This window comes from Peromyscus maniculatus, chromosome 19, assembly GCF_049852395.1.
Source record: "Peromyscus maniculatus bairdii isolate BWxNUB_F1_BW_parent chromosome 19, HU_Pman_BW_mat_3.1, whole genome shotgun sequence".
Taxonomy (NCBI): domain Eukaryota; kingdom Metazoa; phylum Chordata; class Mammalia; order Rodentia; family Cricetidae; genus Peromyscus; species Peromyscus maniculatus.
The window spans coordinates 34,840,048-34,862,888 of NC_134870.1; the positions used below are offsets into that span (position 1 = coordinate 34,840,048).

The 22,841-nt window shown below is 44.1% G+C and overlaps 2 protein-coding genes across 6 annotated transcripts in view; one reads left to right on the forward strand and one right to left on the reverse strand.

Annotated features, from left to right (window-relative positions):
- The window catches only part of Stk32a (serine/threonine kinase 32A), a 119,604-nt gene extending 104,699 nt beyond the window's left edge, over positions 1 to 14,905 (forward strand). For all 3 annotated transcript variants that reach the window (XM_076555180.1, XM_076555179.1, XM_076555181.1), the window contains exons 8-13: positions 2,033 to 2,130; positions 7,007 to 7,123; positions 8,509 to 8,634; positions 9,908 to 10,036; positions 10,634 to 10,698; positions 11,461 to 14,905. In XM_076555180.1, coding sequence (XP_076411295.1) covers positions 2,033 to 2,130; positions 7,007 to 7,123; positions 8,509 to 8,634; positions 9,908 to 10,036; positions 10,634 to 10,698; positions 11,461 to 11,557 — 632 coding nt within the window. In that variant the 3' untranslated portion in view covers positions 11,558 to 14,905. The remainder of the gene's footprint in view (positions 1 to 2,032; positions 2,131 to 7,006; positions 7,124 to 8,508; positions 8,635 to 9,907; positions 10,037 to 10,633; positions 10,699 to 11,460) is intronic.
- A 5,421-nt stretch (positions 14,906 to 20,326) lies between these two features.
- Dpysl3 (dihydropyrimidinase like 3) overlaps positions 20,327 to 22,841 on the reverse strand; it is a 112,622-nt gene continuing 110,107 nt past the window's right edge. For all 3 annotated transcript variants that reach the window (XM_042263978.2, XM_042263980.2, XM_042263981.2), the window contains exons 13-14: positions 22,170 to 22,332; positions 20,327 to 20,770 (exon numbers count right to left, since the gene is read on the reverse strand). In XM_042263978.2, the coding sequence (XP_042119912.1) occupies positions 20,682 to 20,770; positions 22,170 to 22,332 (252 nt within the window). In that variant the 3' untranslated portion in view covers positions 20,327 to 20,681. The remainder of the gene's footprint in view (positions 20,771 to 22,169; positions 22,333 to 22,841) is intronic.

Genomic DNA, 22,841 nt, shown 5'->3' on the forward strand with positions numbered 1-22,841 from the left:
AGCCCCTCAGCCTCTCCCATCACTGTCTGCCTGTGTGAGGGCCTAAAGAGTCACTGTGCTTCTGTATGTTGTCATGGTTTTTGTTCTCAAACCCCCATCACATTTCCTCGGGGCTTAGCACACCGTGAAGCCTTGTTTAGTGAAGGAATGCATACACAAATGGCTCCATGTTTGAAAACAGAGCAAATAGCAGACCAAAGGTAGACATCTACTTGTACTGCGGAATATCAAAAAGAATAGTCACGCCGGGTGGTGGTGGCACACACCTTTAATCCCAGGATTTGGGAGGCAGAGCCAGGTGGATCTCTGTGAGTTTGAGGCCAGCCTGGTCTACAGAGCGAGATCCAAGACAGGCACCAAAACTACACAGAGAAACCCTGTCTTAAAAAAAAAAAAAGAATAGTCACACCTCCTCCAAGGATGCTTTGATATGAGAGAGCACACTGTTTTGATAGTGTAATATTTACTTTGTTTGGTATTTCCTAACAACAGTGTCTCTGCCATGGTTCCAAATGGTCTGGGTGTCTTCTAAGTGGAATGTTTGCCACCTGTCGCCTTGGAGATGATTTGTGGCACAATATTGAAGAAGGAATGAGAAAATACAGTCCATTGTATCCAGGGGTGCAGGAGCACTGTAGGGTCAGGGCCATTATCTCCCCAGTTGCACTGGGACTTGGAACTTGAAGAATGGACACAGTGATGCATGAAACATGAATTCACCAGGGCATGAGACCCACTTAGTCCTCCAGCACAAAGCTCTTAGAGTCAGTCCTGAGCATCGGGATGTCGATATTCTACCCTTGTAATGGGAAGCTGTCCACAGAAATTTAGTTAGAATTGAAGTGCACAGGTAAGCAGGCTTGAATAAAGAAGCTATGTCTTCAGGATTTCCTTTGCCCAGTAACTCACTACAAGAGGCTTGGCATCAACTCTGTGCACCTTTGAACTAGATAAATTCCTCATTTGTTATGGACATCTGCTTTTGTTTCTTTTGCTTGTTTGTTTGTTTGCAAATACTAGACACTATGTTGACATTTAGACATGCATTAATTCATTTGGTTTCTAAACTGATAAAGAAGTCTTTTTAGTATTCTGATTTTGCTGGGGGGCAGGAATTATGTGGTGCCAACTGATTTGCTCATGGGCACCGTAAGTGGTTGAGGCAGCATTTGATCCCAGCACAACTAGAGAGATAATGAAACCACAAGTCTGGTGGTTTCAGTGTTCATTCCTCTGTGTGATAAGTTTCTATCTACCGACTCTGAGTGCCAGGTTCTGTAGTAGACACTGTGTATGTACTGGTGAGCAACAGCACCATACCTGTCCATCCTTTGTACTTCATGTCCCCTGTTCTAACTTTTAGGTTGCAAGTATAGTCTTAGAAAGGTGTAACAAAGTGCTTAAAGAAAGCCCGAGGGGTCATCTCTGAAGGTTCAATTGATGGTGACCGCTTTCCAGTAGAGTCAGTTCAGAGAACTATAGTTATAAATGTCCCATGGTTATTGCAAAGTGTTATACTTCCCTTGAGTGACCTCTCTCCTTTTCTCCTGCTCTCACACACAATAGGAGGCTACATTCACCTCCCCTGATGCTGCCAGGTATCCCCAAGCCAATATGTGTCTTGTACAACTCTTACATATTGTTTGAGATTGCCAGATATTTCAGCCCCTTTAGTGTAGACTTTCCAGATCAAGACACACACCCCTCCCTACCCCTCAGCTTTCTTTGTCTCAGAGTTAGTGGCTCAATTGGGGCCCAATAAGACCTACAGAGTAATTGGCTCTAAATAAGAGAAGAATTTGTCCATTAAGGTCTATGTGTATCTGTTTGTGTTAGCTGATGAATGGGAGTGCTGAGAGAGCTAAAAAATTAGAAAATGTTGCCTGCTGTGAGCAATCTACCAATGAATAATAAACATCGCTGAAAGAGTTCACACCTTTCAGGCTGCTAATTCTTCTTCGGAGGAATGTGTTGGGAAAACAGATTGATTGGAGTCATGGGGAGTGAAACTGACCTTTTCTGTGTTTTGCAGCACCTGAGATGTTCAGCTCCAGGAAGGAAACGGGGTACTCCTTTGCTGTCGACTGGTGGTCCCTGGGGGTGACAGCTTATGAACTGTTGAGAGGCCGGGTACAGTCAAACCACACATTCTCATTTCTTATTATTCTAGAAAACATGCTTTCAAGATCTGTTTCTTTATGTGTATGTATGTGTGCCCAAGTGTGTGTATGTACCCCACATGTGTGCAGTGCCCACAGAGGCCAGGAGAGGGCATTGGATCCCCTGAAACTGGAGTTACAGGCACCTGTGCCCCACCTGATGTGGGTGCCTGGAACCAAACTCAGGCCCTTTGCAAGCTGCCAGTTTCCTAACCACTAATCCATCTTCCTAGCCCCTTCAGATTCTGTTTCTGAATGAAAGAATGCAGTATTTGCTAAGAACCAAGCAGCAGTTTACTTGAAATCAGAAAACACCTACACTGTCTGGTATTAATAATACCCCTTGAGACCTCTGCACAGATTAATCCAGTGTCCTATATGTGTCACCCAATCTGTCAGTTAATATTAATTACATAGATAAATTAATAATATGGATATCAGAAACTCCCAGTGAAGGGAAATCAATACACCTCACTATCTTGGGTAAATATACGTGCATGTTTAAAGAAAATCATTTTGCGATCACTCAGCAGAGCTCTAATTCAGATACACCTCTCAAAAAAAAAAAAAGAGTGAAGGTTGGCACCAGACAACTTGTGCACTGCTTATTTGTTCCCCGTCCAGCGTGGCTGCTGGGTATGGGTTCCCTGGCAAACTGGAGTAGGGTCCTTGTCGATGGAAACATTTCTCACACAAGAAACTCTTCTCTAGAAAAAAAAAAGATCAAAGAAATATAATAAAAATGATATTTTATACAGTTTTTACAAAGTAATGCAGTATTCAGATATCTCTCAAAGGTTCATCATAGTTAGCCCAGCCTACACACAAAATAGCCTCCTGTGAACTGGGTAACTTAGAATATTTATTTTCTTACAGTTGGTAGAGGCTGGAAGTCCGGGTCAGAGAGTCAGCAATGCTGGGTTCTGGTGTCCTTCAACACAGAAACAGGAAGGGGGACGGGAGGGAAAGAGGGGGAAGAGGGTAAGGATGCAGAGAGGATATGAAGGCAAAGAACAGATTGGGGGGGGGGGTCTTTTAATCTTCTTAAACTGTCAGGTTCTTCCATCAGGATATATTCTGTCTCAAACTGTCTGCCATAGTTCCTGTCTTCAAATACCATCTCAGTGAGGGTTAGAGCTCCAACATAAGACTGTGTGTGAGGGACACATCCACACCCTGGTGTTTCTCTCTCTTGGATCTCCAAAACCCACCTCCTCTTCACATGTAAAATACACTCAGTATATTCCATTAGCAATAGCCATTTCTCCCTCCAGCATCATCTCTAGAGTCCCGAGCATCATCTGAATGTCATCCAAATCCAGTGTGGATGGGACTCAGGGCATGTTTAATCCTGAGGCAGAATTCTCATCTCGCTGGGAGCCTGTAAAGCCAGACAAATTGTGTGCTTCCAAAATAGAATGATGGGCACAGACATAAGTTAGACAGCCCCGCCCCCCAAGAGGAGACAAATAAGAAAGCAGGAAGGGGTACCAAGTTCAAAGCAAAAGAGTCCAACTCGTTCCCTTTGACCATGAAGATGGGACAGAGGATGCTGAGTTGTCTGACACCTCTCCTTCATTGCAGCCCTCTATCTTTATGCTTTAACTCAAACAAACGCTCTCTCTGCTGGCATAATCCCACCTGCACCTCTGGCTTTTCTTGTAAGCCCGTGGCTCACAAGCAGCATTTCCCCATCAATTAGTTGTCCAGCCTTATCTGTCACGTTCTCTTCAGAATAGCCCTCCCCACCCCACCCCCCACCCCCGGGAGCTTCTATTTTATCCTTTGTAATTTTTTTCTTCTCCTGCTTTTTTGTTTTGTTTTGATTGCATTATTTTCTACTGTGAATACAGTCCAAACATGCAAGTTTTCAGTTTCTGCCTCTTTGTGGCTCAATCATTTTCATCTGTAATTCACCCCTCTTCTTCTGCATTTTACCCTAAGTCACCAGGTGGAGCCATGCCTCTTTCATAGATGATCTTTAGGTCTTTAGGTGCAGGAGTTGTGTTGTAGATATATCTGTTGGGAATGGACTCCACAACTCTGCGTTTTGATTGGTTGTAGTTTTCTGTAATGGTCTCCATCTGTTGCAAAGAAAAACTTCCTTGATGAGGGATGAGAGAACTATACTTAGCTGTAGGTATGAAGATAAATATTTAGGGATTATGCTGGCAGTGAGGAATATGTGGGAGGGTTTGGAGGGAGAAAATGGAGGGGGGAAGTTATGTAACTCAAAAAATTTAAATAGAAAATTAAAACAAACAAAAACAAAATCTACACCAGCAAACAGACAAAACAAAACAAAATAGAACAAAACCCCTAGTATTTTGTTGTCACTTCCAAATCTTTCTGTTTTCATGTGAATAAACCCTCTTCAAATATTAATAGGTAGAAACATTTAGTAATTTCAACAAAAACAAATCATGCTTTAACTTCCTGCTGAGACATATATATGTATATATATGTACAAATATATAACTTTCTATATGACAATAACAGTGTATTTTATTTTCACAACTAACTCTATTTTGTAAATATATTAGCTTACAAATATTTCCAGGCATATCAATTTTTGTGTTTTCTGTTCCATGTGATCAGACTATTGATTCATTTTAAAAATGGGATATATAGCTTACATAGTTTAATATCATCCACACTGTGTAGCTTTTCATCAACGCATGTCATATTAAATGAGGGGAGGGACAAAGCACTATACATCAATTTTGGCACATTCTAGGAAGGAATCACTAAAAGATGGCATGTGATTATGCTGAAAAAATACAATTAATCAGAGGAAAATGAAATAGCAACATTTAATTACAAATATCATCATAACCAAACCACAGAGGAGGTGTGTGGAGCAATAACTTTGTGCTAATTTGCACACTCTTATCTATAGAAAAAAAGAAAAGAATGAGAAAATGTGCTTTAAGAGCCCCTCTGAGCCTAGTTGCACTTTGGGTGGATTGGACCTTAAACATTAACCTGTTGTCATCCCCCAGTCTCAGTCATCAGAAGGCCAAAGTACCTCCATGTCTTTTACACTTTTGTATTAACAGTAAATAGTACTCCAGAGAGCTCCCCCTGTAGTGTTGGCTGTCCCATAGCTGCAGCTCTTTGTGTTTTGTTTGGGAGACAGAATCATGGCGCAGCCCAGGCTAAATCCAAGCTCGCCATCCTCCTGCCTGTGCTTCCTGGTTTCTGGGATGGGATGGAACGCTTGTGCTGTCTCTCCACGGACCCTTTCTCATGCTGTACTCTTGAAACACAATCACAAGACACCATTTGCTCCCATCTAACCATCTCCCTTCCTGCACGCCCGTTAGTCATATATTCTCCGTCTTTACTGACAGCACACGTTCAGGTTGTTTGACATATATCCCATCATGTTTTCAGCGAGCCACCAGTCACTCCACAGAGAACTTTCCCTGTATTATCTCCTCCCGTTTCCCCCAGCAACCTTTGGGCAGTGGTTCATTTTGCTGATAAAGTAGCTCCATCTTGTACATGAAGGAACTGAGGGTCAGAAAATGAATGACCTGGTTTAGCATCCAAAGCCTTCTGACCTCAAAGCTCTAACCCATGATTGCATTATAAAACCTTTTAATTGACTACTGGGAAAAACAAACACTTCCTTTTCCTCCAAATTAGTTCATATGTCAGTGATTACTTAAACATCTGGAAAAGGTCAGTCATATGATAAATGTGTACACACACATTAGTGTCCTGTGATTAATCTAATGTGGAAATTTTGTCTGGCTCTTAAGTTGCTTACAGTTTCCCTAGAAGACAGGAAAGCCCAGCAGAGAGGTTAGTGCCCATAACGTCTGCCCTCTAGTGGACAGATATAAAGTTATCATTAGCTTGTCTTTTATTTTAAAAAACCTTTTATTTTTATTTTATTTATTTATTTATTTATTTATTTATTTATTTATTTATTTATTTATTTATTTATTTTAATTTTCGGAATAGGTTAGAAAGCAACACGTTTCCAAATGAGATTTTCATATGGATTTCATTTTGGTTTTTAATTTCTTTTATTCACACTAAAGCCATAGATGACCATGACTGTTCTAGAAAAGTTTTGTTGTTGTTGTTGCTGTTTATTTGTTTGTTTATTTAACCTTTTAGCCCAGCATAAAATTCTCCACTACATACTTCATGGAAGCAGAGTATTAAATACTGGAGTTGATATTTCCTATCCTTAACTTTCTCGTTATGTTTAGTTTTTACATTTTTGTTTTTTGTTTGTTTGTTTGTTTGTGTGTTTGTTTAAAAGCTACTCTCTTAGGTAGCCCAGGCTGGCTTTGAACTTGTTATGTAGCTGAGGCCAGTCTTAACCTCCTGATCCTCCTACCTCTACCTCCCAAGTGCTGGGATTACAAACACACACCATAATACCTAGTTTTCGTTGTATTTCACATAAAGCTATGGGAAAATTATGGGTCCATTTGTAATCAACCTTCTATAATAATTTGAAGTTTTTCTCTTCATTATTCACTTTTTATATAAATACACCTGAAAGTTATGAACAAAACAGTTTGAAATCAGTGCATCAGAGACTGGTTCAATCGACTGAAATGTTTTGTTTGGACCTGTAAAATAACAAGTTCTTAAAACTTAGGATATTTTGATGAAAAACTAAAGTCCGTGACATTTCTTTCAAAAACCCGTAGTAATTCTGACAACCCTTGACCATGTACCCTATATGGCTACCTGTCAATCATCTTGAAGGGGTTCTTGTTGAGGTTTTATTATTTCAAAGTTTACCTCATAAATACTTGCAGGCTTTTTTTCCCCCCTTTGACTTGTAAAAATGAAGGTTCTTTCTCTTTTTCTCCCTTAAGAGACCATATCATATCCGCTCCAGTACTTCCAGCAAGGAAATTGTGAACATGTTTGAGACGGCAATCGTAACGTACCCTTCTGCTTGGTCGCAAGAGATGGTATCCCTTCTTAAAAAGGTGAGACAGGAGGAAGCATGTTGGAAGGAAGTCAAGAAAGGAAGTGTACATCCCGGGTTGTGGTTAGAAGTCAAGATGTGCTCAGGATAACACACATTTGCTGAATGGCTGCTGTGACTAACCATTTTCAAATACATGGCTTTCTTATCATGTCTTTGCATGTCTCTAGGGCTTCTCACACTCACTGTCTGATATATAATTCTTAATCTTTCTGTATTTCTTGGGACTCTTCCCGTGTCCTCCCTCCCAATGGCTGGTCCTTTCACCAGGGCTCACTCATCATTCTCATATCTAGTCCACCGCCTGATCCTAAATTTATCCTTTCAATAGCCATTGTCACCTTCACCGCCTTTCATCTCCTTGGCATTTCTCCAATCCAGCTGCCATCAAGTCCTTTCTGATGTGTCGCATGCTTCTGACACTCCCCTCTCTTCCCTTCCCTTTCCCATATTTCAGCAACTTCTCATTGGTCTTTGAAGAAAGATCAAACCAAATTGTGCATTACAATGGTTATAAACAGTCTCTCAAACTTTGAGAGTTTTGGTCACCCTTTGGTTGATTTGGCTGATTTGCCTTCTCTTCCCATTCTTCACCAACGCATCACCACTAGGTTTTACACATGACACCCTCTCCACCTGGGTCACTGCTTCACACCTTAGCTCTTCTAGCACTTTCCCTGAGATCAATACAACTTAGTGTGATTTTCTGACTGACAAGGGTCCTTATTTTGCTTTCTACAACTCCCTTGTAAGTATAGAAACCAGGAGAAGCATATTGACACTGCTCTGTCAATACTACACTGTCACCTGGTCAATGCATGTGTCTCCTTGGGTAGTGAATGAGCTTGTTTGGCTGCTGTTGAATTGAAGTCATATGTTGTGCATGATCTGGAGTTGCATGTGAGCCAGGTACAGTGAGACCACATATGGGCTTGAATGGGTCATAAATTGAAGAAACAATACAAAGAAAAGAAGAATTGCGTGCCATTTCGCATCATTTGAAAAACACAGCTTCAGGGCTTAGCTGTGTAAAGTGATGCTCACTTTGTACTGTTTCCCGTGACTTGAGCTTGGCAAGCCAAGGGTTAGGAAACAAACTTGCCCAGTAGGAGAGCCAGGAAGGGAAGTTTTGTTTAATTCCCAGGACAAGTCATTTGTCCCTGTCATGTTGCAAACTTTACTTCTACTGTTATTCCAAAGCATGCATTCCCCACTTGATTTGCACATGGGGGAGGAGCAGGGCATCACTGTCTTCTCAAACCACTTGCTTGATTTCTGATACAAGGAACTCCCCTTGGATACTCGGTTGAGAACACTTAGGGGGAATTTTGGGGGCCCACCTATCTGGCCTTCTTTGTGACAACGGTGCTTGTCTTTCGTCGACAGCTACTTGAACCTAATCCAGACCACCGGTTCTCTCACTTGACTGACATTCAGAATTTCCCTTACATGAGTGACATGAACTGGGATGCAGTGCTGCAGAAGAGGCTCGTCCCTAGCTTCGTTCCAACTGTAAGTCAAACTTAATGAGCCCTAAGAGTTCCCACACTCCATCCACATTCCAAGTCCACCCAGGGTCTCATTTGGTAATGACACCAGTACTGTGAAAATGTCCCAACACAGAGGAGAAAACAGAGAGATACAGGGGGTAGGTTGGCGACCAAAAATCACACAACCGGCAAGAAGCTAAACTGGGATTCTAATCTAGGGATGTTGATGTCTGGGCTTCTAGGTTTTAACCATGTTTTGTGCTGTAAGAGGTTCTAGTCTCCCAAATAGTTATCTCCAGAAATATGCTGGTTGAAAAGAACAATACTTTTTTTTTCCTTCTTGCAAGAAAGTGATCTTTGATGTCCACAGAAATCTGTGAGTTGGTCAGTGGGAAACTTCAACCCCAGAATCATTCCTTTTCTTTTCTAAGTTTTATTGTACTGATCAAGTACCCAAACAAGGGACATTGTGTCCCACTGCACACTGCTGGATAAAACTTAGGCGAGGGTTCTACTGAGGCTCCTCCTCTCCTCTGCCTGGGATTTGCATTATACCACTGGATAAGGAACGCTGGCAAGAATGATGAGCTCCTGTGGAGACTTGAGTTTTCTGTTCAAGTCCAAGCGAGGCACTTCTTCTGGGGACATGGTCACATGGATGTTTCAGTGAACAGCTGGATAAGGTGCCAGTTACGATGTGGTGACATTCGAGGGTCTAAGTGTCTACCTTAGTGAGTGACAGGAAAGTGGGAAGAGGTTTGTACTTGTGTGCACAGCTGATGCAGGACTATGGAGGAGCCATACAAACTTCCTTCTGTTAGTCACTTCTGACTCCTGGGAGAAGTGCCACCATATAGATCTTGGGTCTGTCTGTGAATCTGACTCATTTGGAGAACTTACCAAGTGGCAAATTCTTGGCCTTATGTTCCGAAATCCTGATGTTGAAATTTGGTTGGTGACCTTGGAAGCTGAACAAGCAATGGCCACGATTCTGGTCTATGCGGTTATTGGAACAAACTGAGAAACTCAGAAGCTCAAACCTTAGAGGTATTATTTTAATATGGTCTCCTTCATTACTCACTGAGGGATAGCTAGAAGTTTGTAAAAAATAAACAAGCTATACAATCAAAGAATATTAAAGACAAATAGTGGCAGGAAAGGCTATAAAACCTCAGTGGGACCCAAGTTATTAAGCTTGGACTGCTCCCGTTAGGACTAGGTATTGATCTCTGCGTTAGGCTGTTTTAGGAACGATGCAAGGATCTGAGGACTGAGTCATGCTTTCTTCTTTACAGAAAGGCAGGCTCAACTGTGACCCCACTTTTGAACTGGAAGAAATGATTCTGGAGTCCAAACCTCTTCACAAGAAAAAGAAGCGCCTGGCAAAAAAGGAGAAGGAGATGAGAAAATGTGACTCCTCTCAGGTAGGTGCCCCCCGCCCCCACCCCACAAGCTCAGGGAAGTGCAGTTCATCCCAGAGCTGCCGCCATGGGGAGGTCATCTCAGAAGCCTGCGTTTATCTTATGTGATGAGGGAGGCACCACTCTCATGGCCCCTAGGCTGTCTGCCCCTCCTTGATGACCAGCAGCAAGCAGAACACAGGGCCCCAGGATTTGAAGGACATCATCGTAGTTTCCCATCATGTGTTTTGAAAGCTGCGGTACAGGCAGCTGAAGGTGCATGTACAGGACTCCCTGACAGAGGCACATAGGGTGGCCTAACCACTGCTGCATTAGTGGTGAAATTGTAGCTAACCTGTTATTACTAGTGTAATAACTTTCCCAGGGAAGTTGAAAGTGATATATATATTCCAGAATTCCAAAATCATTGTACCTAGTTCTGATAGAACAATGGCCCTGGTGGAGGGATTCCTCTCCTGTCATGCTCCCAGAATCTGGTCCCCGTCTGGAAACAGAACTTTTTCGACCCAGGTTGCTCGGTGAATATAGGTTGTTGGCTATTTGGGGTTCCTGTGTGCCAGCTAAGCATGCCTCTGTTTCTTTGCTATGTTCGCCTTGAAGACATGCCTTCTTCAAGAGCACCTCGATGCTGTCCAGAAGGAATTTATAATTTTCAACAGAGAAAAGTGAGTAACGGTGGGGTGCAGACCAGCGACTTGAAATGACGCTATTTAGGCAGATTTTATTGGCAGAGATTTGATATGTTTTTAAGAGTTTTTACTTTTCTGATTATAAAAGTGATGCAAATATAGGATACAAGTTTTGAAATTTCTGGAGCTTTTTTTCTGTCAGTTTTTTTTTTTTTTATAATAACCCTGATAATAATAACTGATAAATAACCCTAGGGTTGTAGTTTTGCTTATGAGAACTGGAATGTAAACACAAGGACTTTTTAAAAGGTTTTTAACATTTTGGAGGACAGGGGCTAGTCATCGGACAAGTTGTAGGAGTCATTATTCTCCTTCCACCTGTGGCTCCTAGGGATTGCTCTCGGGCCTGTTGGTAAGTGTCTCTACCCATGGAGCCATCTTGCCAGCCCAACGTAATGGTTTTTAAAAGTTTTCTTAGCTCATACCTCTCTATAAATTGAGGCAACACTGAATGGACTCAGCAGGTCACATTTATGTATTTATTCATTTGTATTTGTAACAGCAATGGGTAAAGAGGAACAGACAGTGAATTTGGGAGGGGGCTGAGTCAGACATACGAGGAGGGAAAGGGGGAAAGGGGGTGATAAATGATGGAATTATATTTTGTTTTAAAAGAGTAAAAAAATTATTGGATTATATGCTATCATTTGTAAAACTTAAATTCATTTTTCCTTTGAATGAACAACTCTCTCTCTCTCTCTCTCTCTCTCTCTCTCTCTCTCTCTCTCCTTCTTTAAGGGTAAAAAGAGACTTTAATCAAAGACAAGCAAACCTAGCCTTGGAACAAACCAAAAACAACGCAGAAGAGGAGGATGGCGAGAATAACAACCTGTGAGGTTTCCTCATTTTGGGGTGGGGGACAGTTCTCCGCACCTGGCCAGAAACTTCTGATTATCCGTCCAGAAGAGCTAAGGGCAGTCGTTACCACTTCACACCTCATGACTTACAGAACGGGAAAGAACACCTTCCGAAGCTGGCAACACTCTACAGTGAAGAGAGCCCTGGTTCTGAGCTCCCTCAGATCTGATTTCACCACTAGTGAACTCTGACCTTGAGCAATTCTTTTAACTACTTCCTCTGTTTCTGTTCACTGCTGGAAAGGTAGAGCGTCATTTCAGATGAGCTAGCCTTTAGTCTGCTAATGCCACAGTTCTTGTTCCAAACAGGCTTTATTTTTATTTTTAAATGAATATTTGAATGTAGGTTTTTTTTTTTTTCATTCTTTTTGATGACGTTGTAAAAATGGACCCTGTATACAGTGAGCCTCTTCAGGGCTAAAGAATATCACAGAGAGGCTAGAATTCCAAGGCCTGATTAGACAGGAATAGGATATTCCACCAGAAGCAAGTACATAGGTCAGATTAGGAGTAACAGAGACCCATAGGACCTTGCAGCAGGGAGCTGTGTTGGCATGGTAATTGTTAGCAAGGGTCTGCTGTGCACATGGCCTCTCAACTTCTCTTCAGTGATATGGCCTTGGTCCGTTGAACTTGGTACTGATGGAAGGAGTCACATGCAGCAGTTTAGCAAATGCTGCAAGCTGGGATTCTTTCAGCATGGCAGTGGTGAAACATTGGATTCCATTTGCCGTTCTCTGGTATGCCTGCCGTTTGAAGGCTGATTTTCCTCCGGAATGGCAGAGACCTGCTTCTGGGGAGGATTAACAAGAGCGCTGCCCCAGTGAAGGCTTTCAACGGGTCAGTGAAGCTACACCTTACAGGAGACTTATCTTGCATGTTAACACAAGAAGCTGGAGAAAGTTTCCCGTGAGAAACTCCTAACTCCAGGTAGCACAAGGCAAGGAAAACTTAGGCAGTCCATTGCTTCTCTGTCATGAAACATGTTACCTTTCGTTTGGTCCTTTATTTTTCATATCGGTCACCTAACATATGGAACAATTTAGACTAGAATTACATTTAAAGCAACAGGATGTGTACAGATCCCAGAGGTCAAATTCAGGGAGACTGATGCCTCTACGTTACACCACTGTAAGATGACTGGCAAGAATTGCCTAGCTCCTTACAATATCACTGGTGTCTCACTCTTTCCTGTCTCTATACTTCAATTGTGTGCAAAGTGTATTCATGTAAATGTGCATGTGATGTAACACCACTGTGCTGACGCCAATGAAATCTAGAACCTTTTTGGGTGCCCCCCACTGGCATCTCTGGGTAGAACGAGGAAGTCGGTGGGCTTTACAAAGCGTTGTTTTCAACTCCTGGAAACTGAGGCCATCTAGTGGTCACCATGATGACAGCAAGCTGTCGTTTGGGGGCAGGCAGACAGGTGGAAATTGACAGTAGACACTGTGGCAAGTTAATCTGTGTAGAAAAGCAAGAGCTGAATGTAAGACCAGCATTGATGGTTCACCAGAGTTTCTGGCATAGCTGTGTGATAGTGCCTCTCTACTAAGAGCATCCATATTTTTTTAAAGAATCAAAAACCGCCTCTTTTATCCAACTCCTGTCTCTGAAGTTCTCGTGTGTCGCTTGTGATATTTTTGGTTATGTTTAGTCACTGTTTAATTCAAAGCACTTGCCCTGACTTTCAGGCAGGTGAATGGGTCAAACATAGTAACCCCGAGGTGACTGGATTCTGCTCCAGGCTGGCACCTCGACAAGTGTCAGGGACCACCCACACACTCCAGCTTCTGCCTTTTGTCTGTCTGTACTGAGGACCTAATGTACCATGGATTCACCCTCTTTCACCTGGCTCCTCCTTCTTCTGGATCTTGTCAGCATCCTCCAAAACATCAGCGCTCAGAAATGATTTCCAAAGGACAGCAGGGTCAGCAAGGTCTCCGCTGGGGATGATGAGGACTTGTGGACTGTACGCATCTTCAAACATTAAGGTGGGGGGTAGGATCCCATGCAATCTCTGAAGTTTGAATCTCTAGTTTTTATTTCCATTGAGCATCTTCCTGAGGACCACTGGCGTTTCTGAACCGGGGATGTGCTGGTTGTAGTTTAGTGTGGGAGTTGGGTAGATTTCTAGTGCCAGTCAGATGAGAGGCACACAGTGTGTTTGAAGTTAAAAAAAGAAAAAAGAAAAAGAAAAACACAAAAACAAAAACCACATTGGGCTGGGTCTGTACCTCCGCAGTAGACGATGAGCATAGCATGTACGAAGGCCTGGGTTAGGTCCTCAGCACCAGGCGAAACAGAACCCCTGCATCTGGCTGTACAGAATAACTGACTCTCAGCACTGCCCACTGCTCTGCATTTTAAAGAAGAGATTTAAAGACAACAGAAACAAAACTTTTCCAATGTTCCTGGTGATTGCATCTTGGTTTTATTCCCTACTTTGAGCTAAATGTTAGCGCCCCTCAGATGAAACATCCCCTCGATTATATTTCTGAGAAGAATTAGGGACTGAGAACGGCAGAAAACTGTGTGACTACTTCATCCTTTTTTCTGCTCCTTGCAGAATCTCTCCATGCAGTTTCCTCCCGTACTTTCCAGAGCATCTGAAAAGGCCTGAGGAAGGTTTGAAAACCAGAGTGTCCTGGCTGTGACACCACAGTGAGCTGCCGTCTCCAGGCATTCCCAGTGACCCAGAGTGGAGGGGTGGGACAGCCTACCCATTGGGCACCCCTGGCCATGACCCCTACTCCCTGGAAAGAAGTATCCTGCTAGGACCCAATGACCCCACAGCAGCCCTGGTGTTGGCTGAGATCATCTTTAGGACAGGAATGGATTTCAAGCAGCATAGAACATTGCTGCATTAACCACAATAATCTAATTAGTTGGGGGCGGGGTCTAGAAACGACTACTGCTATGGCTTTCCTAGTGGATGTGTGAATACGTAATTAGGAAGAAAGAGTGCTGATGCGGTTATTGAGAACCATGTTGCTGCTCAAGGTTGACAGGGATGCTGAACTCCAATGCTTCAGCCGCTTAGTGGGCAGGCATGGCTAGCCCTTTGCTCAGCGCCTCCATGTTCCTGTGTTCTGTCCACGTAAAAACCGTCTCCTACTTCTGTCCACTGCCGATTGCTATTCACCGTGAGTTCAGTGTCTCTGCCCAATGTTAGACACCAGATTTCATTTTTCTGTGATGTTCTGAACTGGTGGCTGATTTAGAAGTCCCCAAATTATAAAAAAAAGAAAAAAGTGTGCTTCTGTTGAGCCATAGTATATGTGATGTAAATGTGCCTGCACGGATTAAAATGTCTTCTGTAACAACATGCCCTTGGCCTTCCGTTGTCAGATGTGTATGTGTTTGGCCATTCCCAGGTCACCTCTCCTTACATGCATTTCCATTGAGAAGAATGAGCCTTTAGCAGGGATAGTGTTGGAGATCTGTGCCTGTACATGTTAGTGAACTCACAGAGGGCGTGCCACCAGAATCCCGTCTTCTGCCCTTTACTGTGACCTGAGTTTTACAAACAGCCCATCTATGTCTCTTTTGAGATGGTCTCCACTCCTAAGGGTCATGTTCCTTTCCTTATGCCATAGCCACGGGAGGATATTCCAAGGCCCATGATCTGAAGTAAAGGACAGCAGGCACGTTGAGAACTTTCAACTAACTTGCAGGCTCACAACAGCTCCACAGTCAGCAAACTGCAAGTTCCTGGGCTTGTCCTGAGTTAGTGGGCTCTGAAGTCCCGCATACCAGCTGCCCTGTTGCCCAGGCCATGCCAAGTATCAAGTATGCTGTTCCCAGTATCAAGCTGAGCAAAGATCAGGATCCAGCACCCTAGATTCTGAAGAGAGCCAGCCCTAGGTACGTGATCTCATTTTGCAGGTTGCTCTGGTACCTTTATTTCCCATCTCCTTGGGGTTTTGTTCCCTCTGTGATGGGCTGGCATTAGGAGAGCTGATTCTCAAAAGTTCTTGGGAACCAGAATACCCTTGTTATTCTTATCCCTGTTCAGTGTTCTCATTCCTGACCTTGTCAAGTGTGACTCAGCTGCTGAACACTTCCAGACTCCATAGGTATGAAAGTTAGCCAGTGTGTCTCTGACATCAGTGTTTTTAAAAAGCTGTTTCATCCTTCCCAGAACACTGCATCCCAACTAGGATCATTGTAGGTGCCAATGGCTCCTTTTAAAGCCACCCAAGTCTTTGATAGGCTTAGCTATTCCTTGGTCATGAAAAGGGAGACATGTTTCACCAGTCTTAAGGGTGACCAAACTTATCCCCTTTGACTGGGAATATTGAGGGAATCTCTTTTTGGGGTACACTAGGAAGGTAAAGTGAAAGCCTCCACACGGAATGAGCTTTATGGAGGCAGAAGCACCTCTTCAGGAAGGCTGGACTGAGACAGAAAGCCGCCAAGGTTCACCACTTACATTTAGCAATACCGTGTCTCACGATTCTGAGCTCTTCAGATATCCTAAAACCCCACTTCTAGTGGCCCCTGTGTGCCAGTGTACACATCGCCACTGAATGCCCTACATAAAGGAGAACTGGATCCAGGAATGTTTCCCAACAAAGGGAGAGATGCGATGGAGGTCCAGTAGCCAGAATCATCTGAGAGCCCTGAATTGGACTTTATTTCCTTGTTGTTTGGGGCATGGGGGGTTTTTCTGTTTTTACCATGCTGAGGATCTAACCAAGGGCCCTCTGCCTGCTGGCTAAACAAATGCTCTACCCCTAAGATGCATCCCCAAGCCTGGACAATTAAAAGACTTGTTATACTAATCAGAACCTCCACTTCTAATATGCACAGGGAAGCTCCCAGAAGAGTGGGCATAGCCAACAGTTTTCTTTTCAGACACTCATTGGACTGTTTGAGATCAACTTGCTGAAGAAAAAAAAATGTCATGGATTTACTTGGGGGTTTTTCCCTCCAAGTCCAGGCTTTTGAAAATAAGTAGATCATGTTTACAGAACGGCATAGTAACAAGGTTTGGCTGAAGACAGAAACACACCAAAGTACAATAAAATAAAACTTTTTAAAGTTCTGTCTTAGAGTCAGCTAGACTTATCCCCCAATATATGTTTGTTTTTGTTTTTTTCACACTAAGAATGAATGTGATTGAAAACTGTTATCAGGTCTGCTGTTTATCTACCAACTGTGTCTTCTTATGGGGTTTCTTTCTCTTTGCCTTGTGGGTTTTTTAATGTGGTACGTGTGTGTGTGTCTGTGTGTGTGTGTGTGTGTGTGTTAAACATGTACATTTGTATGTGGCTGTGCATCTATGTGCATGGTCCCCAAGGCCAGGGGAGGACATCGGCTGTCTTGCTTTATCACTTTCTTCCATGGAAACAAGGTCTCTCACTGGACCTGGAGTCAGTAAACCCAGCTATCCTCCTGTCTCTATCCCACCTCATCACTGGGGTTACTGGCATGCATGGCGGTCATATCCGGCTTTTTATGTGGATGCTGGGATTGGAACTCAGATCCTTGTTCTTACACAGCAAGCACTCTTACCCACTGAATCATTTTCCCAGTCTCCCCGAGTTTCAATACAGTAGGTGAAATGGCATCCCATGCACAAAAGACTGGAGAACGATGCTGGTAATTTTATAATTATTTTAATAACCAGGTTTACATTAACAGTCACTTGATGAGCTTTTTTTTTTCTCTTTAATCTCAGCTAACTCAATACACAGTTTTCTTCACGGTTCAAATCAAGCAGCTCTTCAGTTTCAGAGCTGCCTCACAGCTAGCACAGGTCACAGGGAGACTCACTGTCTGTCCATAGCCACCAGACACAGCACTGAACACCCACACACCATGTCTCAAAGGGGGATTACGAGGAGGGATGCTGGCTGCCTGGGCCAGCCCATGACTGACTGCATCAGGACTCAAGCTGGGGCCGGCTAGGGGAGAAGACCTGGGGCCTTGGGCAGGAATCAAAATCGGGAAGTATTTGCCTCTTGGAAGGGACTTAGTAGAATGAGCAGAATGGAGGCCAGAGTGAGGATTCAGGCCTTGGGAGATGAGATACTATCTCTGGTATTGTCACAAAGAAATGACCCAAAGAACCACTAGATGTTGAAGTGGGGAAAAGACCATTTTGGAGGATGACTACAATTCTATTAGTTTCAAGAAACTTAGAACTAGAAGGAATATCTTCACTGGGAAGCTGATTTGATTGCTCCGCCAAGATCTTCTCAACCTCTCAAGCCGGTGGCCCTTCGGAGCGAATGTCAATAGATTGGCATCGGGGCTTAGAAACAACTTGGGGTTTAGAGATTACATGGTGTTCTTTGAGGGGAGCTGGGTGGAAAGCCCAGATGACAAGGCCTCTTGAGAGAAGATAGCTCCCAACATGCCCTCCCTCCTTTCGATAAAATGCCAGTGATCTTGGAGGAAGCCCCCAATTCTTGTCATTTTCCTTCCCAGAAACCCAGTGACTGGGGCGGGTGGGCTGTGTGATGTATCTACGGAGCAGAACCAATTTAAATATAAAATTTCAACTCAAGGAACACGTTGCTTAGAAAAATTCTCATGTTGAGAAAACAGTGGGCGAGTGGTCAATGAAGTTTCGGGAATTTCTACGCTTGGGTGTTACTAAGAGTGAATGCAGAAAGGGAGGCGTCCTGAGATGGTGCCGGCCCGCCTTGAGGGCTTCAAGAAGCTGCACCTCACACAGAGAATACTTGAGTGGAACATCAAATTTCGGCACAGTGGCACATCTTGGAAGACCCAAGTGCAGTGCAGATGACCCAGAGAAGGTTATTTCTCATGACCAGGGAGGCCCTTGGAGGGACCAGTTGGTCTCAGGCATGGGAAACCACACAGTTGTGGCCCAGATTAGTTAATTTGCATGTCTCTTCCTCCATCTGGTGGCAACCGATGGTACTACAACCTATGCTGCAGCCAAGCCTGGCTATTGAGGTATATAGTAAACATGCTTCGGATCTGGAAAACTCCCTGTAAAAGTCATTCTGAGTTCCTGAAGAAATCCCCAAATCTTTGAATTGTAATTCAAGACTACACTCCCCTCATTTTCTTCTGCTAAATTTTCCTTTAAAATGAAAGCACCATGAGAGCTTATTTAAAAAGCAAGATTCTCTATTGAGAAGTTGAAAGGGCCTTTTCCATGATTGGAGCCGAAACTAGCTTGCTCAGGGAAATCCCCTTCCTCTGCTATTTCCAAATCCCTTCGGGAGCCAACCTGCTCATGTTTCTCTGCTTCTCAGTTTCATTACAACCTGCAGTCAGGGCCGGGGGCCCTGTGTAGCACAGTGTCAGGGCGCTTGCCTAGCACGGGAGAGGCCCTGGACTCAATTGTCGGGTTCCACAAAACAAAATGAACAAATAAATCCTCCACCTCCAAAGACACCAGAACAAATGAACAAAAACCACCTGGAGGCAGAGATGGCGGCTTCTCCTAAGTACTTAGAAGGTGTATGAGCCCTGCTCTGATCTTCAGAGTACTTAGTTCAGTGTGGTGTTTATTCCCAGTTGGGCCTCCAGAGCACAGACAGACATCTGAGCCAACGTTGACAGCATGTTGCCTGCAGGAGAGCCCGCTGCCTTCCACAGACCCCTCCCTTCTTGCTCACAGAATCAGGTTCACAAGTGGCTTCAGAAACAGTGTGATAGGGACACGGAATTCCAACTCCGACAAACAAAAGGGGGTGCAAACATTGCTGCCCACTCCCCTCATGTGCCACGGCAAGAAGGGTGCATCCTGTCACTTCATACATCTCACCCTGGAGATTTTCAGTACCAATGAAAAAGTGACATCCCCACCCCTGGGGACCGGCTAGTAGAAGAGGAAACACATGGCTTAGAATTGAAAAGATGGTAACACATGGTATACTCCTGCTACCCAAGGCTGGCTTCCTTAAATCTCTGCTTTACTCCCATAGAAGCTAAGATTATTATTATTAGGGTTCAAGATTTAGAACAACTGAGAAAGTCAGTTTTCCAAAAAGTTTTTTTAAAAGAAAGAGAGAAAGAGAAAGAAAAAAAGAAAAATCCCGAATGTGTTTGGATCCAAGAAGATCAAGAGATAGTCACTCACATCAAGCTTGAGTCTCTCTACCATGATGTTAACTCAGCAGGCAAGAGCATGTGTCTCTCCCCTCAGCTTGCAGGCAGGAGAGAGAGAGAGAGAGAGAGAGAGAGAGAGAGAGAGAGAGAGAGAGAGAGAGAGAGAGAGCGAGCTGCCTCGCCAGGGCTGAGAGGAAGGCCATCGAAAAGTCACTGCTCTCCCCACCCAGAGCCTGTGCTGCACTCTCCGTGGCAGCCTTTGATGAGCACCGAGGAAGCAGAAGAGGAAGAGACCTCTCTCTCCATGTGTTCTGCCTGTGAGGCCTTCACAACCCAGAAAAGAGGCTTGGGAAGCAAACACTGGTATCATAAAACAAGTGGAAGAATTGGTTGGATTCTGACACTTGACAAATGATTAAAGAAACAAAATCTACTAGGAAAGGATATGACAAAGTCCAGGACCCAAAGACCTCCTCCTGCCTTCTCTGCAGATCCCAGGGGACTGTGATGGAGCATCCAGTTGCCACACGTGGCCATTTCCCGTGGAAATTAACGCACATCATCAACACAACACACAATACCCTCCTGCTCACCCAGCCCACCCACCTCCCTCCTACACACCCCACTCCAGCCCCTTTGCGCCCTCCACCTTGCCCTGGGCTCCCACCACCCAATCACCCAAAGAAACCTTCCTGCCTTTTTTTAAAAAAGTTCATTGTCTTGACGTCCCAGCTTCGTCTTGTCCCCTTGTCGTAAGATGCAGCGCTACATACGCTCTCAACACTATAATATGCAGACTCTACCTTAGCGGCCTGCCTGATCGCATGCATGTAAGTAGGGGGAGGGGGGATCGAAGAAATCAAGGTTATGCATAAACAGAAATCAAAGCAATTCATAAAGCTAGGCAAGCGAGCATAACATCGGGAAACATAAGGCTTGAGGCTTATTTGATTCTTTAGATCGCAACTGTTTGGATTCACTTTCCTTCTTAAATATCGATGTACCATTTTGGCTTCAGAAAAAAATCTCTTCTTGCTTCTGTCTCCCTCTTTGGGAGGGGCTTGCTTAACTCAGGGATGTGATATTAGAACGGCCCCCAGGGGGCGCCACGATGCGTTTGCTGGCTGAGCGGACCCCCTCATCCACTTGGGTGCCTGCAGATGGAGACAAAAATCCCAGGGAGACACAAAGGGACAGAAGGGTGTAAGGAGAAGGGACGGTGAGAAACTTTGAGAAAGATAGACACGAAGAACTTTGCTGGCGCACAAGAAACTTAACGCCGTATCTTGAACTTTGCATATCCACGACACCCTCTCCTGGAAAAATCACTGTCTTGGTAGGAAAACCCAAATTCCTCCCTAGAGGTAAGGTGCTGTACATGTCGATAACACTGGTAAGAACATGGGGTGGCTGCTTATACTGACTGTGGCTGGCCATGTGTTAAAGCCTGAAGGTTATTCCACTGCATCCTCGCTACTGTGGTTTGGGAGGGAAACACTGAATTGTTCCATGACAGAGGTATTCTGGAGAGGGGAGGTCACCTGCCCAAGGCCTCCAAAGCGGGAGGGTCAAGGTCTCCTGTTCATGTAAGTGCTACTGTATACTTTGGTCCCATTCAGAAAGGAGCCTCTGGATGTTTAAGGACTGAAAGCGGCCAAAAAGCCACAGACAAGGGTGAACACACTCCGAACTACTTGGGAACCTTGGGAACCGTAGTTACCTCAACTGCTTGTCAAAGTTACCTCAAAATGTTGAGTCCCTTCTCTCTGTCTCTCCCTGAATCTCCCACAGCTTTCCCTCCGTGGTCACCCTATTCCTTCTGCCCCTTCCTCTCTTTCCTCTCTATGCAGCGGCCTCGCCTTTAAATATGTCTTTTCTTTCTTGTTATCCTGCTCCCCTCACGTGTACATTTGCTATCATAGGGTAACACACCTGCATTTACCATCCCACTTCCCCCCATTTAAAGACAGCTATGGAGTAATTAAACAATCATTCTCTATGGTAAAGAGTTCTTGGAAAATAGATGAGATCGATAATACGGGAAACACATGGCAAATATTCAGTCACTGGAAGTCAGTGGAAGCTATTGCCGGCATCATTTTTACTATGGAGGGGAACTAGGCTGCTGCTGAGGAACATAAAAATCAGTCTGAGCTTTATGTACACTGAGATTGGAACACACACACACACACACACACACACACACACACACACACACACACCATAGTTCTTATACACTGATATAGACCACTGTTATCAATTCATAGTGGGAATCAGCTCCATCAACCTGCCCCCAGCTAGGTCTGATCTCTAAGAAGAATTTGCTAACGTTTGAACTTGGCCTTGAACTTGACAAACTTGGCCTTCTTTGATTTTCTTACCGGGATTACTTGTTGATTAGGAAAACATTTCTGTTCTCAATACTGATCATCTCCCTACAGAGGACACCAGTGCTGGGCTGGGAAATGCGTTTGACTTGAGTTTGTAGCCTTGGGATGCTGCTCTTTTCTCCTCTCTCCCCGTTTCCCCTCTTCACCAGCTCCTTCCACTCACCTGACAGGCTGAATCCTGACTGATGGAGGTTCCTCACTGGTGGGTTCGGCCGAGTGGGAGAGCCCCGGGTTGAGCCAGCTGGGGTGCCCCCCTTGGGGGTGGTGGTCAAGTCAAACACTGGTCCATCATACATGCCCCGTGGGACTGCATGCAGGTCTGCCATCTGCAGCCAGAGAAACATGTCATCAGGCATTCTTACAGTCAACGACCCAACACTGTAGGATGTGCTCTGGGAGGTGTATCAATAAAAAGTTTGTGGAGAGGAATCCAGGAGAAAACAGCAGAGATGAATGTGAAATAAGAGACATCGCCACAAGAAATTGATGATGGAGATCATCCATGAAGACCGCTATAGACATGAGATTCTATCTAGAACAGTGGTTCTCAGCCTTCCTAATGCTGTGACCCTTTAATATAGCTCCTCATGTTGTGGTGACCCCCAACCATAAAATTATTTTCATTACTACTTCAAAACTGCAATTTTGGTACTGTTACAAATTGTAATGTAAATATGTGTTTTCCAATGGTCTTAGGCGACCCCTGTGAAAGGGTCATTCATCCCCCAGATTGAGAACCAAGCACTGGTCTTCTAGGATCAAATTGTCCTTGGATGATGTTGCTCTTGGAGGAGGGAAACAGCTGAGTGTATGCTGATACCAGTAGGTGGCGATG